This window comes from Centroberyx gerrardi, chromosome 15 (genome assembly GCF_048128805.1).
Source record: "Centroberyx gerrardi isolate f3 chromosome 15, fCenGer3.hap1.cur.20231027, whole genome shotgun sequence".
NCBI lineage: Eukaryota > Metazoa > Chordata > Actinopteri > Beryciformes > Berycidae > Centroberyx > Centroberyx gerrardi.
The window spans coordinates 4,427,206-4,444,016 of record NC_136011.1 but is presented as its reverse complement, the minus strand read 5'-3'; the positions used below and the strand labels follow the sequence as shown (position 1 = coordinate 4,444,016).

The 16,811-nt window shown below is 42.2% G+C and overlaps 2 protein-coding genes across 2 annotated transcripts in view; one reads left to right on the top strand and one right to left on the bottom strand.

The window, feature by feature from the left end:
• sdhaf4 (succinate dehydrogenase complex assembly factor 4) overlaps positions 1-16,811 on the bottom strand; it is a 369,114-nt gene that overhangs the window by 41,043 nt on the left and 311,260 nt on the right. The window lies entirely within an intron of this gene.
• Positions 10,130-12,275, top strand: LOC139922175 (zinc finger protein 862-like). Its single transcript, XM_071912625.2, has 2 exons — positions 10,130-11,083; positions 11,441-12,275. The coding sequence occupies exons 1-2, from the start codon at positions 10,130-10,132 to the stop codon at positions 12,140-12,142; spliced, it is 1,656 nt and encodes a 551-aa protein (XP_071768726.1). The 3' UTR covers positions 12,143-12,275.

Below are 16,811 nucleotides of genomic sequence, written 5' to 3'. Positions count from 1 at the left end.
GAGCGAAAGGCCGATGGAAAAATCACTTCCAATATGTAAGAGAAAACCTTTAATTGAACATGCAACATCCTCTTTGCAACAGGAAGCAACAGTGTTTATGGGAAATGTAGTCTTAATTTTGAAAACCCTAGCACTAGCAGTACCATTGGCGTGAGATAAAGGCTCCCAGTTGTCTTGACCACGGTCTCATTTGTTTACAGTAATTATACTAAGATATCACAATTCGTTTGACAATGATATATTGATGTTTAAAAATGCTACACGTAGCACCTTTAAGTCCAGCATTGGCCCTTCTGCACTTGGTGATGCCTAACACCACCCACCCACAAATCCGTCTGTGTGGATGTGAGTTTATGAGCTCGAGAACAGGGTTAATGCCCATGTTTATCAATGTTAACTTCTGTTCTGGGAATCAATAACTCAAATAATATTTAACATGACATGTTGCTTATAACGCCTTTTAAGGCTTCATGTGCAGATTATAAACAAATTACAAATGCATTATATTTACTACAATCAGAGGATGATACAAAATGCCATAATCCACAATGTGAAAGAACTGTAGCAGGTGAATACTTTCTGGGGTAACTGCAGAGCTAGTAATCATTTCATTGCACCATCATGGGGCAGGGGAGAGACAGGGGCGATGCTGAGTTGAAGAAACATTTAGATTATTTATGTGTGTCTTTGAAATGTGTTTTAGGATAAACTGTAAGTGGGATATCCTCCATAGGTCACATAACCCGGCGTTGCTTTGAGTGTCAACTCTCCGACCTAATCCCCACATCTCCTTATGGTGCTTTGAGTGTAAACACTTATTTGACGACCTAGAGGTATTCTAGCTGCTGTCAGGCCCTGATACCGTTTGGTGTCTGCACTAGTTTGTACCCTAAACAAAGCAATAATGAGGGTAGGGGCAGACAGGCAAACGGATGGGCAATAGCATGTGTGTGTTCTTGTACTTGTATCCTTCTGAGAACCGCTTTGAGTTGTAAACCTTTGGAGTGAGGACATTATGGCCAGTCCTCACTTTCCTCAAAGGGTGAATTTAAGGTTAAGATTTGGCAATTCCCAGTGTTACCCAGATAGCAGACGGTTCAAGCTTTCAAGCTTAATTTCAGCCCTGAAGGCTCAATGTAGGCTGTGGCAAGTGTCACATGGGCCAAAAATGTCCCAGGTTTGGCTACATTTCATGCAGCATTTCAATTCTGGGCCAGATCACGATGTACAAAGTATGGCCCAGATATTTCTTGAAAATTGTGGGACATATATTGTTAACCATGCTATCACCACCACACAACCAAGTTATTTTCATATAGAATTATTATTACACGGCTTTGTTGAATGCTCAATTCTGATTGACTAATGAACACATTCTGAGATCTGTTATTTCTGAGTGTTGTTTCTGAGTGTTTCTGAGCGCTGTTTCACACAACAGACTGCTGTTCAGGGCCAGATTAACCAACCACAGGCCCCCTGGGCACACACATCCTATAAGGAGGGTTAGGGTTAGAGCAAGATGACAGGTGGCAGGAATGAAGGATGTTGAAATTTATTGAAAAGGTTTGATTATGTCTGTACCTAGACCACCTAAGGCTGGCCCTGAATGCTAGCTAAAGATGTTTCTGTGGTTACAGTGCTGCTACAGTGTAGCCCTGAATGCTAGCTAAAGACGTTTCAATGGTTACAGTACGTTCAGACTACGGGCTACAGAGCAACAGAAAGTAATTTGTTTTCAATGGAAGACGGCACAAAGCTACAAATGCCAGTGCATAAAATGTAGCAGCGCGTCGGGCGAGTGCAGCTACAAACTGAAGTTCACGTGGCTTCAACTTTTTTCCACACTCTGATGACACGGTGAAGCACGAACATATCAAGGTAGCGTAGGGTAGTTATATTTACGTTAGTATTATTTACTTGATGAATTAGAAAAACGAGTTTTTGACGACCCAACGTGTTGACGACATGAACCGTCAACGAACGTTTTTCTAATTCAACACTTTTCCGCTCCATTGGCAACAATGTAGCTTGGTATGCTTGACCGTTTTGTAGCATCTGTGGTTACAGTTCTGCTACAGTGTAGCATGGATGCTAGCTACAGACGTTTCTAGGGTTACAGTTCTGCTACAGTGTAGCATGGATGCTAGCTACAGACATTTCTAGGGTTACAGTTCTGCTACAGGGCATCTCCATATGAATGTCAACCTTAGTATGAAAAAATTAAATTAGAAAGACAAGGGCAAATTTAATTTAAAAATTATCATTGAAGTCTGTATTTTGGTGCATGCGTTTTAGTTTACCAATACCAATAGGATATTGTATCTTGTAACTGTGACCAATGCACCAGTACAAAACTTATACATCAAACAAGCATGATGTAATGGCAGCTATACGTTTCGGCCCCTGCCTTCTTCAGTGACTCCTCAACAAACCACCAAATACTCAGGACATGGTACATATCCCCTCGGTCCTCATAAGTACAGGAAGATAAACGTGTGTGTGGGTGTTTGTGTGAGTGTCCCTTTACATAACCAACATTGCAAGCCATGCAAACTGAAGAATCTCTGCACATAAAAGGAGAGCGTTATTAAAACATTCTCAGCTGATCCATGTGGAATGAAAAGGACATCAGCGTACAGTTGACCTCCCAGCAGTCAGCTGGAGGATTTGGAGGTCGACGCCGCCACGGCCGACGCCCAGCAGCCTCTGCAAGGTGAGATTTGGCCCTCCTATGTTTTCTTGGCTATGCACACGGTTGGCCATATTCTAACTGCTTTCAGTCCCTGAGACCAGTAGGTTTCTGCATTAGTTTGTATCCTAAACAAACAATAATGGGGGTTGGGGATGGGCAACCCCATCGCTTATGAAGACCAAATGTCCTCACAAGGATAGAAGGATGAGGGGAATCCTCATCAAAATAAAGAGTTTTTACTGGTCCTTACTTCTACAAAGTAGGGTTAGGGAATGAATGTGATCTATGGAAAGGCCTCATAAGGATAGAAGTAAGAAGTGTGTGTATGTGTGTGTGTGTGTGTGTGTGTGTGTGTGTGTGTGTGTGTGTGTGTGTGTGTGTGTGTGTGGGCGCAAGGGTTAGTCTGCAAGGTGAGATTTGGCCCCACAGTGCTACAGTTTCTTGCCTGTGCACACAGTCCGGCTATTGGCCAATCCGGAAAGCTGCGTCAAGCTAAACAGAGATAGCTAGGATAATACCGGAAGTAGGTTGGGTTTGCCTTCACAATAAAAGCCTCGCTAACAATGTTTATTTTACATAATACGCATTTAGCTGACACTCTCATCCAGAGTGACTTACAAAGGTCATGACCTTAGTGTCCTTACAATATTCCTGTGACCATAGAACAATCATGTGAGAGCGAAGTGCTGGGAAAAAATAGTCCTATACTTTCAGACATAATGGGGAAAAAAATAGATGCATGCAAAGTAAATGCATGCAAAGTCATAGGAAGGAGGCGAACTGAGCAAGATGGGCACAACAAAATTTTTCACCATGAGCAAAAGTTTCCATGACAGAGTAAAATTAAATCACCTTCAAGCAAGATTCTATTCAAAATGGACAACATGCTCATTGTAGCAGCGTGTGGTTTCCCTGACTTGTATGACATTTATTTACAGGCGGAAACAAAAAGGAGAGCATGACAGGTCAGCAAAACGGTTGCTGAAATTGTGTCTTGTTTCATGTTTGAATGCATGGTAAGAGATAAGGAAGTAGATTGAATAGATTTATTTATGTACCTATTCCTTCATTCATTAATTTGTAATGAATGAAGGTGCCAATGAGGGTTTTATTTTGAAAGTTAAAACTGGAAGTTCTATTATTTTATATTGTGGCTAAGTTGTAGGCTATTTATTGTTTAATTTGTTTTGTTGGGTTTTTTTTATTATTTTTTGTGGTCAACATTTGAGTGCTGTAGATTTGTATGAATGTCGCTTTTATTCTGAAAGAACGGACCGGAAGCCTGTTCTTGTTCTGGATGGCTCCAATAGGCTTGTGGCTGACTTGACAGACCGGTCAGGAAAAAGGGGGCCGGACTCTTGTCCAGTTTTCTTCCTACAAAACCTCCACAGTTGACAGGACAGTTTCAGCTGGGAAAGTGGCAAGTACGGAGGAGACAAGAAGAAATAAAAGGACGAACTGCCTCCGTTTGCTTTAACTTTACGAACTGGTTTTCATCACCAAGTTCGTTCCTGCTTTGTTGGAGTCGTGTTGAAAAGCTAATCCGTGGAGGACAAGTGACCTGCATCGTCTAGGAAGACTGAGTTTATTTTCTGACCCACACCCGACCTCTGCAAGATAAATCCTTCGTCCTACTATTTGCTGAAGGCAGCGATAAATAGTTAATATTATTTAAAACCACCCCGAACTACAAAGAGCAGCAGAACTGGTCCGTTGTCAGCGACACTTTACAGTGAAGTGTTCATGGTGAGTTGGTCGTCCCTTATCCAGTTCCGTTGTCTCTCATGTAGAGTTCCATACGCCAGTCGGGACGCCAAACTCCATTGAAAAATCTGTAAATTTAATGTTACCTTGGTTATCAGTAAAGTCACATACGCTTTAAAATATGACTTAAGACCGTTTCTTAACCAAGAGAAGCCACTCTTCAATTCGGCATACACCCCAAAAACAAAGCAGCACTTATTTCCATAAATGTTTACTTTTAGGTTTGGTTTGCTTGTTATTCCCACAATTTCCTTTCACCAAAACACCGTGGAGGCGGTAGCGAGCAGCGTGAACCAATTAAAAATGTTGAGATTTTATTGAAACAGAGTGCTGGTTGGTGGATTATCTATATGCCGAATGTACCAGAAGGCATTAACAAATGGTAAAAAGTCATTAGTCATGTTCTGTGTGGTATATACCTTTGCCAATTAGCAAGGAAGCATTAAATTGCCAGATTTTTGAATGGAGTCTGTTGTGATGATCTTTCAATACGAGAATTGAGCGCATCCGCACCATTTGTCCCTGTATTTCACACAGCAGTAGAGTTCGTCTAGTTGGATTCATCATTATAGTACGTGAAAGTGTTATAGTATACTTTTCTACAGTGTGGTAAATAACCGAGACCGAAGCAGAAGACCTGGATACCTGCTAACTCATACACTTCACATATAGGCTACTTTAGAACCTGGTATCAGATAGGCTATGTTTGAAATACGGTGTATTGTACTTGGTAAATGAAAATGTATTTCCAGTGTTCAAAGTAGCCTACGTTTTGAACATGTCATCCACATGTATAAATACATTTTTGTCAGAACAGTGGAACATATCTCCAAACATATAAAGCATATGTCAAATGTATATATGTATTTTTGCAGCATGAGAAGTAATAGTTTATGAATAAAAAAAAATAGCTACACTGATAGAACACTGTAATTGCAACCAGTTACAGTGAAGGAAAAAACATGAAGTAATCTGATTACATGGGGTCATTTGTGGAAAAAATAGGCAATCGCTTGTTGAATTAGTTACACTTAAAGAGGAAAATGAATTTTGATTGTGAGATTATGGAGACCAATATCAATCTACATAGGCTATCTTCAATAATGGTTTTGAATCTGTATAGTTTTTGAAGTTTAAGTAGGCTACTCCAAAAATAATATGAAGTAATCAGGTCATATCTTAAAAGGATGTGTCTTTTCATTTGAGAAATCAGTAGATTAGTAGACTCAGGGACCTCAACTCGGTTTACCCAAGATTTCTAATAGAAATCTTTATGGTGTAAATTGATAGCATGCATTACAGTAAGTAGTGTCAAAAGAATGTAGGTTATATATGGATAGGAAGGGGGAAAAGACATAAGTGAATGTTTTTCTGACAACATAATTGATTTTGTTGATATTGGTAGTTGTTTGCCTTATGATAATAACTGCCTGAAGGTCATAGTTCATCCACATCTTTATTTACCACTCCGTCAGTGGGTAGACAACTTACAGAAATACATCTTAAGCGGGTAAATCCGTAGTGGACTGCATACTGAAAGTGACCTCCTCATCCCTTCCTATTCATCCTTCCCTTTCCCCCCCTGGGATGATGGTCGGTTTGGTTCCCAGGCAAAATGAGTCTCTGGAAGACAGAGGAAAGCCATTCACAGTGAGAAGACTGGGAGGAAAGAGTTGGTTGTATCCCAACAGGACAAGACAGCACTCTGAATAGACAAACAAAAAAATGTAAAGGAGTAGGAAGGAAGCTTTTGACTTGCCTGTTAAGTAATGAGAACCTAGACACCAAAATCATCCATGTGTCTCCGGTAGATTGTTGGCTCTGGTGCTCCATGCTAACACTTTAGCATACACTATGTTGAGCGATAGTAGACTCCATGCTAACACTTTAGCATACACTATGTTGAGCGATAGTAGACTCCATGCTAACACTTTAGCATACACTATGTTGAGCGATAGTAGACTCCATGCTAACACTTTAGCATACACTATGTTGAGCGATAGTAGACTCCATGCTAACACTTTAGCATACACTATGTTGAGCGACAGTAGGCTCTATGCTAACACTTTAGCATACACTATGTTGAGCGATAGTAGACTCCATGCTAACAGTAGGCTCCATGCTAACACTTTAGTGTACACTATGTTGAGTGATAGTAGGCTCTATGCTAACACTTTAGCATACACTATGTTGAGCGACAGTAGACTCCATGCTAACACTTTAGCATACACTATGTTGAGCGACAGTAGGCTCTATGCTAACACTTTAGCATACACTATGTTGAGCGATAGTAGACTCCATGCTAACAGTAGGCTCCATGCTAACACTTTAGTGTACACTATGTTGAGTGATAGTAGGCTCTATGCTAACACTTTAGCGTACACTATGTTGGGCGACAGTAGGCTCCATGCTAACACTTTAGCATACACTGTGTTGGGTGATTGTAGACTCCATGCTAACACTTTAGCGTACACTGTGTTGGGTGATTGTAGACTCCATGCTAACACTTTAGCATACACAATGTTGAGTGACAGTAGACTCCATGCTAACACTTTAGCGTACACTATGTTGAGCGATAGTAGGCTCCATGCTAACACTTTAGCATACACTGTGTTGGGTGATTGTAGACTCCATGCTAACACTTTGACCAGCAGGGAAATCTACCAAACACTTGGTGTGTTCCTTTGACTTACTTATTGCAGGCCTGTAGTACATCGTCAGAATGAATTTATAATACTCTTAAGGTTGAATACATGCGCAGGTTGGTGTTGATGCTGTACAGATTACACAGAAAGTTCTTTGAATAGTTGAATGCAAATTATTTCCCTCTATGTGTGTGAGTGTGAGAATGTGTGCTTGGGTGTGTGTGTGGTGTGTGAAGATGCGAGGATGTGTGTTGAGAGTGTGTGTCTGTGAATGTGTGCTTGGGTGTTCATGTAAGGGTGTGTGTGTGTGTGCGTGCGTGAGCGGTGTGTGTGTGTGAGCCTGGGTTGTTTGTGTTGATCCAGGCCTCTGCGCTCTTTGTGTTTGAGGAGGGGTCTCCGGCCTCGCGGGGCCGACCGCAGGGTTGCCATGGAGACGATAGGAGCCACTTCCTGAGTTCTCGGCCCGTCCCACAATACACCAGGGCAGGGAGCTGGAGTCGTACTCGCAAAGGGAATGAGAAATGGGAGGAAGGCTAAGATGGCATTTCCATAAAAAAAAATGGAATAAATAAATCAAAGCGTGAGCAGTAAATTGAGAAGAAAGAGAATAAAATACCAAAGGGCAAATGCACAGCATAATTGAAACAAAACAGACCATACTTCAGTCTCTTCAATTCTCAATTCAATGACTTTAATTGCAAGACTCTATTATATACAATATTGCCAAAGCAGTATACAAAATGTGAAATTTCTAAAAACCAACAAGCAGCAATTTATGCATTCAAACCATACTGAGATAATGAATTATCTGGTTTGAAAGCACACTCTCCAATAGTACATAATAACTTAAAACAGTTCCAAAACTGAGAACATTTAGTTAAGTTGGTCTATTTATAGATGGTCTCTTGCCTACTTCACTTGCTGGCAAAGAAACTTTGCTTATCTTTCATCTTCACAATCTAAGGTTATGATTAAGCCAAAAGTCTCCAAATAGGTTAAGGGAAAACCTTGCCATTAGTTTATACAGCTCGCCTCTTGCTTTGTTTCAGTGAGGAACGACAGCAGTGGAAATGCTGACACTTTTTCCTACATAATCTGGTTTGGAAACCGACTGAAAACTAACTAAAATTCTAAATGTAAGTGAAGATTAGGTGAAACTTTAACAATCCCTGTGGGGGAAATGGGACTTTGGTATGTTGCAGCAGCAGCAAAATAGTAAAACAATACAGCAAAGAAAAATAGAATATGATTAAGAATATAGCAAACGGGGTAGTTAAACATAACGCAATTGACAGCTATCATACTAAAATGCAAGTGGAAATGTACGAATAAGAGCATGTATGTAGCAGGGCTCGAGCTTGAGGACCTCCCGTCGTCCCGGGGCCGATAAAAATAGGATCGGGGAGGATGTAAATTAATTTTGGGACGAATTTGGGACGAGAGTTAAAAAAAAAAACCTGCTAACGTTACAATGAACGGCGATGAAAATGAAACTGACTGCACGTTTTGTGTAGCACACACAGTTCTTATTAAACCTCCATGACAACTTACACACACACGCGCACACAAACGTTACAAAGTAACGTTATCTAGACCCGCGAAATCCTGACAGATGCCTGTCACCACCGGTATTGACTGTCAGAGTGATACACAATGGCAATGGCGTCCCGTAGTGGGATACTGCAATTTTTTAGCGTTACAGCAAGACATCAAACTTTAGGAAAACGCACAGCAGAGCCAGACCCTGAACCGCCAGCCTCTGACCTCACGACAGCCGCAGCTGCAACGGGGAATTCAACACAAGTGAATGAGGTAAGCTTGCTAGTATTAATGTAATATAATGTAACGGACATATGACAAAGCTAAACTCATGAAGCTAACTAGCAACTTAATAGAACAAGCAACTTACGATACGAGAAAAACGGCTGAGGCTGAGGGATACTTTTTGTAATTTGGCGACTTTTTGAAATGTTTAATAATGACGGGGAAAATGAAGCGGATAAAGACAGGATTTCGCCCGGTCGACGCCCCTTTGTCGACCGGGCTAATCCTGTCTTTATCCGCTTCATTTGTCCTGTGGAGGGAGTGGCGGGAGTTTGACAGGCAAGCTGGTAGCCACTGAGGCGGTGAGGAAGAGCTCTGAGGGGAGGAGACTCCTTTTGATTACCGACATCCTAGACCAGGCCCACAGACAGAGAGAGTATGAAGTGCCAGTGATCCATATGATTACTTTTTATCGATGATTACACCCAACGTAATCGATCATATGGTAAACGAAACGACGAACTCGCCTTCAGTAAGCTGGCCTCTACTGGAGGCCTCAGCATAAAGTTGAGCAGTGGTACTGTGGAAAACCCAGCAGACAGCTCCACTGCACTCAGACTGCCTTTGCCCTCTTTGTCAAACAGCTGGAACATAGACCTATCTGTGTATAAATAATGAACCAATAAAATGACTTAAAATTAAAAAAAAAACAAAAACAATGTTTTGAATAAATTATAAATTTATGAACAAAAATAAACAAACCACTTTTCTACTGATTAAGTTAAATTGATGCAGCATGTATTTTCTGTAAATCCATGTGAGTATACTGTAGGTTATACACTGTATAGTAAAACTTTTACTTTTCTATTTGCAGATTGCCTCAAATGCCTCAAGCTCGAGCAAATATGAGGCAAAAAGAAAACGCAAATGGTTGCCGGAGTGGAAGAAAACCTTCCCATTTGCTGAATTTGATGCAGAGATGGGCGTGATGTTCTGCAAAAGCTGTCGTGCTTTTCCCAGTCTTGCAAAAGGGAACAACCTTTTCGTTGGTGTGGACGGTGGCAAAATCCGAATAAAAACACTTCAAGAACACAGCAGAACAACATCTCATTCTGACTGTAAAGGCGCTCAGGCTGCGAAAGAAAACCCAAGCAGAACACCCATGGCTTGTGTGCTACAAAAGATGTCAGAGAATGTCAGAGAAAAGATGACAAAGCTATTTAATATAGCTTACTTTGTGGCAAGAGAAGAAGCACCCTTCACCATGTTTCCAAACCTAGTTGACTTGCATCTAAAAAATGGTCTGGACCTTGGTAACACTTACAAGACCGACAACGCCTGTCGCACCTTTGTCCAGGCCATAGGTCAATCTATGAAGGATGACCTGGTGGAGAAACTAAAAAACACACGCTTCTTCTCTGTCATGTCCGATTCCAGTATCGACCGCTCCGTGAAAGACCAGGAGATGGTCTACATGACATATGTGGAAGATGGCAAACCCGTCAATCATTTTGTGGACATTGTTTCATTGGAGCATGCCCACAGCCAAGGCATCCTTGACGCCATACTTGTTGGTTTAAGGAATGTGGGCCTGACGGAGCAAGACTTGAAATCCCGGATGGTTGGCTTCGGCTGTGATGGTGCATCTGTGATGATGGGAGTTCACAATGGAGTGGCAGCCAAGCTGAAACAACTGTGTCCCTCACTTGTACCAATCTGGTGTGTGGCTCACAGACTGGAGCTGTCAGCGCTTGATAGCATCAAATCAGTGCCTCTGCTGGCTGAACTGAAGGAGACACTGAATGGTGTTTACAAGCACTACTCCCACTCTGCAAAGGCTTCCCGTGAACTCCATGCACTGGGAAAAGCCATGGGCATAGATGTAGTCAAACCAGGCAACATCGATGGGACAAGATGGCTTCCACATATGTCCAGGGCCCTTGAAGGTTTGGTGAAGAACTTCAAAGTTACCCTGGTTCACTTTGAGAACCATGCTAGTGATCCAAACGACAGGGAGGCCAGTGCAGTAATGAAAGGGAGAGCACGTTCCATTCATCGGTCCCTGACACAGTACAAGATGGTGATGTTCATTCACTTGTTGTTGGACATTCTTCAGGAGCTGAAGCAGCTCAGCCTGCTGTTTCAGAGGGATGGACTGACCTTGCAGATGGTTTCTGATGGACTACAAACGACAACACTGTCACTTGTAGCCATGCAGGTCAGTAACATTTATTTTGTTTAATTGTTGAACATTATTATTTTCTATGTGAATTGCTAAAACTGGTATTTATATAAGCCCTAAATATGAAAAACTGTAAATATATTTTGTAACTTGTACAAGTATATTGTGGTGTGATTGTATAATAAGAAATATTTTAAATGTGAATAATGTAAGCCTATTCAATATGGAAGGTTACACATTTTCAATGTCATAGTAAATATTCCATATTTCATATATTATACATATTTCAAATATTTATTATTATAATCACAATATAACATACTTTAAAAGTTTTTCATTTTTATGGATTACAATGAGTAAAATGTTCTTTCTTTCCTTTTATTACAAACCTAGACAGACCCAGGCCCAAGGCTCCAGAAGGTACTGGATGAGATTGGACCTGGAAACACCTGGTGGCAGAATGTCCAGCTCAACAGGAGTGAAATGGACAATTCCACCTTCAACTCACTGAAGCTCCGCCTCATCAACGACTTGTGTAGGTTTCTGTCAGCACGCTTTGGGAATCTGGAAACGGGAATTCTGAAGGCAACCTCCACCCTCTTTGATCTGTCTAACTGGCCAGAAGACACAGCTGAACTGGCAACATTTGGCAATGCTGAGCTCATCGAACTCATGGAGCATTTCCAATCCATCCTTGCAGCATGTGGGGACTTTACCTCTGTAGCGGCAGCTAAGAGAGAGTGGCTTGACCTGAAAGTCCTCGTTCAGCGTCACTACAGGCACCTTGAACCCCAGGTGCTGTGGCAGCGGCTACTTCAGGGTGCTGTTGGAAGGGAAGACCAGTTTGAGCACATGAAGGTCATAGTGGAGATCACACAAGTGTTCCCCATGAGTTCATCTTGCTGCGAGCGTGGATTCTCCAGCATGAAGAGAATTAAGTCAGACTGGAGGTCTTGCTTGTCAAACGAGATGCTTAGCTTCCTCCTGCACATCTCAGTTCATGGCCCTCCTGCACAGCAATTCAATGCAGAGAAAGCAGTCACCAAGTGGTGGAGTAGTGGCTGCAGGACCAGAAGACCCCAGTTCCAAGACTAATTAGGCCTGGACCCGCCCCGTTGCTGGCTCGGCAGCAGCTTGTCAAGCTCCATTAAAAAGTTTTATCAGGATCTATTATATGTATTATAATTACCACAGTTAAAAGTTTTCTGCTCTTTGAAAGCAGTTTTTATTCCATCTGTTTTCTTTGCTTTGCAAGAGTCCTTTGTTTGTGGTGTGACTGATTTATCTCTAGTCTGTAATCTAATCTTTTCAGATTAATTTAAATAAAAAGGTTGATGATTGATCATCTAATCATTTGCATGATGTTTTATTTATGTTAAAGGTCACTTTGAATGATTTTAACTAATGATAATGTAGAAAAACAAAGATTTTAAATTCGGGACGGCCCACATTCATTTCGGGACGGCTTAGATTGTATTTCGGGACGGTTCCGGGAGGATGGGGAAAAAAGTTAGTTAAGAGCCCTGGTATGTAGGGTGTGCAAACATGCAGCAGAACATACTGAGACAAATGAATGAAAATATGTGTGATATGAAAATAGATCAAAAATGAAAGATACGCAGTGAAAGATTCTTAAAGTATCTTTTTTGACTTTAAGCATGGATTAACTAGCATGAGAGGGTCAGGGGTTTATAATCAACTTCTGGAGTCGCCGTTCCCCCATCGCCGCAAAGCGTAATCCTCGGGGAGGCCTGAGGCAAAGTTTCCCTGTGAGACCTCTGCGGCTTTGCACCCAAGGGTGTCGAGGAACATTAACCCGCCGCTTCGTCCTGTAGGAGTTAACGGCGTTAATCATCAGTGCGCTGGTGTCACGGCCCGCCGGCTCTGTTAGCACTCGGCACCGTGATTGGAATAACCGCCGGTCCGTTAAAATGCCGATACACAAGGTCAGCCGGTCAGAGAGAGAGAGAGAGAGAGAGAGAGGGAGAGAGAGAGAGAGAGTTGAATAGAGGAGGGAGGAGGAAGGGAGGGGGTTAAAAGAAGAGGGCGGGGTTTGTGCTATCAGATAAAGAATGGAAACTTTTTGGAAAGCTCGGGCTACACACACACACACACTAATGTGAAGGTCGTGTCCATAGGCAAGTGTTAGTGAAGGTTACGAGCTGAGAAGTGTGAACTGTAAAGTCAAGGGCAAAGATTAGGCCTATATGTGTCAAGTGTTTATTTTGGAGGCAAATATCACTGTACAGTATATTGGAGATACAGCAAAGAAAGAGGGAGGGTGGATACTGTTTCCTCTCTTTTAACGGTTTACTTTTCTAAAGCCAGAGCGAAATCCCACTGAATGATTTCCCCTATTCTCTAAAAAATCAATCCCTTTCATCTCTCTCCATAGCTCTAGCACTCTGCTCTTACATGACCCGCCCATGGTCACAGGGATATTGGAAGGCCACTAAAGCCAAGGCCACTCCTTCATTTTGGCTGTTTGCTGATCTGGGAATTGTTGCAATCACTGTAATACGCTCTGGACTGGATGCAATGCCTAACATGTAAATACAAATTTCCCACCGGTCATGCAGTTTCTGGAATGTCATAGAATTTTGAGAGGTGTATTCCAGGCAGGGAAAGTCAGTGGCTTGAATATCAGGGAATTTTACAAATGACACTCATAGCGTTAGATGGGTTTCAGCCCAACTGGAGTGGAAACCAGACTGGAAAAACAACATTAACGAACCGGGAAGGAAGGACATTTTGAGGTCGTGGAAGCGCTCCGACTTGGTTATGGAAAAGTCATGGAATTTTACATCGGGGGCCTCAGTGAGAAGCCTGTAAATCTAAAAGCCGCTGAGCTGACCAGTAACCTGAATGGAGGTTCAAGTGAATGCTAGGCCAGTTGGTAGTAGAAGAGTCCAGGTGTTATTACACTTAGTCACCAATTACACTTTAGTTACAGAGACAAGAGGAGCTGGAGTCAGGAGTGTTACCAAGTTAATTGGCGGTAGCGCACGCACACACACACACACACACTACCTCTTGGGAGGTCTGCCCAGTGAGCGTGTGTCCATGTGTGAGCATAGGAGCATATGTCTGATTATGTGATTGTGTGTGTGGCAGTGGTGGTTGAGTGGTTGGTTGTCATACAGGTGTGTGTGTGTGTGTGTGTGTGTGTGTGTGTGTGTGTGTGTGTGCATGAGTTCACTTGTCTGCCAGTGGGTATGTTGGAGAAGTTGGGCTCAGCTATGATTTTTGAAGGAATGCTTTGATGAATGAGGCCCTAGATCCAAGCTAGATTCCATGTTCTATGTGTGTATGTGTGTGTGCGTGTGTGTGTGTGTGTGTGTGTTGCATTTATCAGATTGGACTGGTATCCTCCTGTTCATTCTCTCGTTCCTGTGTAGCTTCCTGGCTCTGTCCCATAGTTTTTCATCTATGACTTTGTAAGCTACATGGTCAGGACATAGTTGCAGGACTACAGTATGTCAGGCAAGTAAAGTGTTTTGCTCCCCGCTATTGCTGATTGATATAACACAATAGTGATTCAACCCACATCCAGTTCATGAGCTTTTACATTGTCTCTTCTAAACAGGCGGTGTCTGGTAGCTCTTTCCTGGGAAAAATCCTCTGATGCACAGGAAGTGATGCGTTTTACGTTTCCGGTTTGTTTGGAATAAACAGAAGAAGAACTGAGTAGTTAGCATGAGCAGCGATAGCCACCATGGCTGAACAGACAAAGAAAAGAGAAACTCAAACTGCATCAACAGAAAATCCAAGGAAAAAGAGCTAGGGGTCATCTGAAGGACCGGAGTCCTTGATATACTGTAGATTTAACGGTGTTTAACCTGGCAGACCTCAGCGCAGTCATTGTGTTAGTGTATGTGTGACCTAAGTGAAGTGCCTCTTGAGTGGATGAAGGACTTGCCAGACCTTAAAGGTGTTTCCTGTAGCACCTTCAAACATCAATATACCATTATCAAATAAATTGCGATACCTTGGTATAATTACCTTAAACAAATGAGACCATGGTGGAGACGATAGCCTCTATCTCACACCAATGCTATTGTAGTAGTGTTTCTCCAAATTAAGACATCTCCTGTAAACTCTATGCTTGATGTTGCCTGTTCAGTCAAAGACTTTTTCTTTGGCTTTACTGAATGAGTGGCCTTTCACTCCTTCCACCATCTGCTGCCAGAAACTCTGAAAGCTTTATCTCTGCTTGCTCTGGAAGAACAGCGCCCTCTAACTGTTTTGTGCCGTAAAGTGATCCAGCGGATTTCCCGCCAAAATACAATGTAGAGGCCAGTAGAGGCTGCTGCTGCTGGTTCGCGTTTGTTTACAGTAATTATACTAATGTCTCAAAGTTAATGTGGAAATGATTGGATTAGTTTTAGATTAGTTTTTATCATTATAATGGAGAATACCTGAAATCTACTTGGAAACCATATGAAAAAATAAAAACAAAAATCAGATCAGAGGATTTAGGATCAAATGTTCCCTCGAAGCTGATAGTTTGATGGCTTATGTCTCATAATTTACAACATTGTCTTCATTTTTATAAGCAGGTTTGGAAGTTTTGGTTGTAAATGATATTACATGCGGCGACTTTTGCCGTAGCTTAGGCTTGAGTCAACTGACACCCTCGGACCACACACACCCAAATTCTTGCAAATCAATCTGCAAACAATAATCACAATAGGACAGGATTTTTTTTTCCCTCAGTATGTTACAACCTGAATACACAACTCGCACATTCTTTCTCTCTCTCGCTCTCTCTCTCTCTCTCTCTCTCTCTCTCTCTCTCTCACACACATACACACTGCCGTTCTCTTAACCAATATTGTTTTTTTCGTAGCGGACACTGTGAGCAAGGCCTAGAAGTCAGTGCTTCCACCTCCTTCTCCTCTTTCTCCTCGATTTCTCCTGCCTTTCTTCTGCCTTCCTCCTCCTCTCGCTCGCCCTCTCTCTCTCTCTCTCTCTCTCTCTCTCTCTCTCTCTCTCTCTCTCTCTCTCTCTCTCTCTCTCTCTCTCTCTCTCTCTCTCACTCACTCTCTCTCTCTCTCCGCTCTGTGTGTTAGCCGGTTGCCAAGTGCTAAGAATCTGGGGAATGCAGGATTGCAATGTTCTGATAAAGTTTGCTTTGTTCCCCCAGTGACCTGAGAGAGAGAGTGGAAGAGAGAGAGAGAGAGAGAAAGAGAGAGAGATACCCATAAGACACACACACACACGCACATCCATACTAGCACATGAGCACATTCTCCTATAAGTAGACAGTGGTGTGTACGGACAGTTTATACATACATTGAGACATAGTACAGAGGACATCCTGGGCACACACACACATGCATGCACATTCATACACACACATACACACGTAGCCATTAACACACACAGTCATGCCATTAGAGCTAAATAACGTGGGAAAACGAGCATTCCTGAAGCAATATCTTTGCCCGGCATTGTCAAACCATCCATTAGGTTTATTTACAATAGACTGTCTGGAGTTAAAAGCATTCAGACATTATGGGACCAAAAGTCAAGGGTTCTCAAGGATCCCAAGGATTGCTTAAAAGGTATAGCAGACATTTATAAATTTCAGTTTGTGAGTCTCTTTGATGTCAGTGGGAACTGTCTTAGTATTGTAACCCCTAAATTTGAGTCTGTGTGAATGCATGCAAAGGGAACGGATGGAGGCAAATTGAGCGAGACGGGACGCAGCTTCGCTCTAGGCGGCGCGATGTGAGGCAAAGCGGCATTCGCTTGAGCTGAA

Coding starts and splice junctions, on each gene's coding strand:
- LOC139922175 (XM_071912625.2), top strand. CDS start 10,130: ATGTTTCCAAACCTAGTTGACTTGCATCTAAAAAATGGTCTGGACCTT. Junction 11,084..11,440: donor TGTCACTTGTAGCCATGCAG/GTCAGTAACATT, acceptor TTACAAACCTAG/ACAGACCCAGGCCCAAGGCT.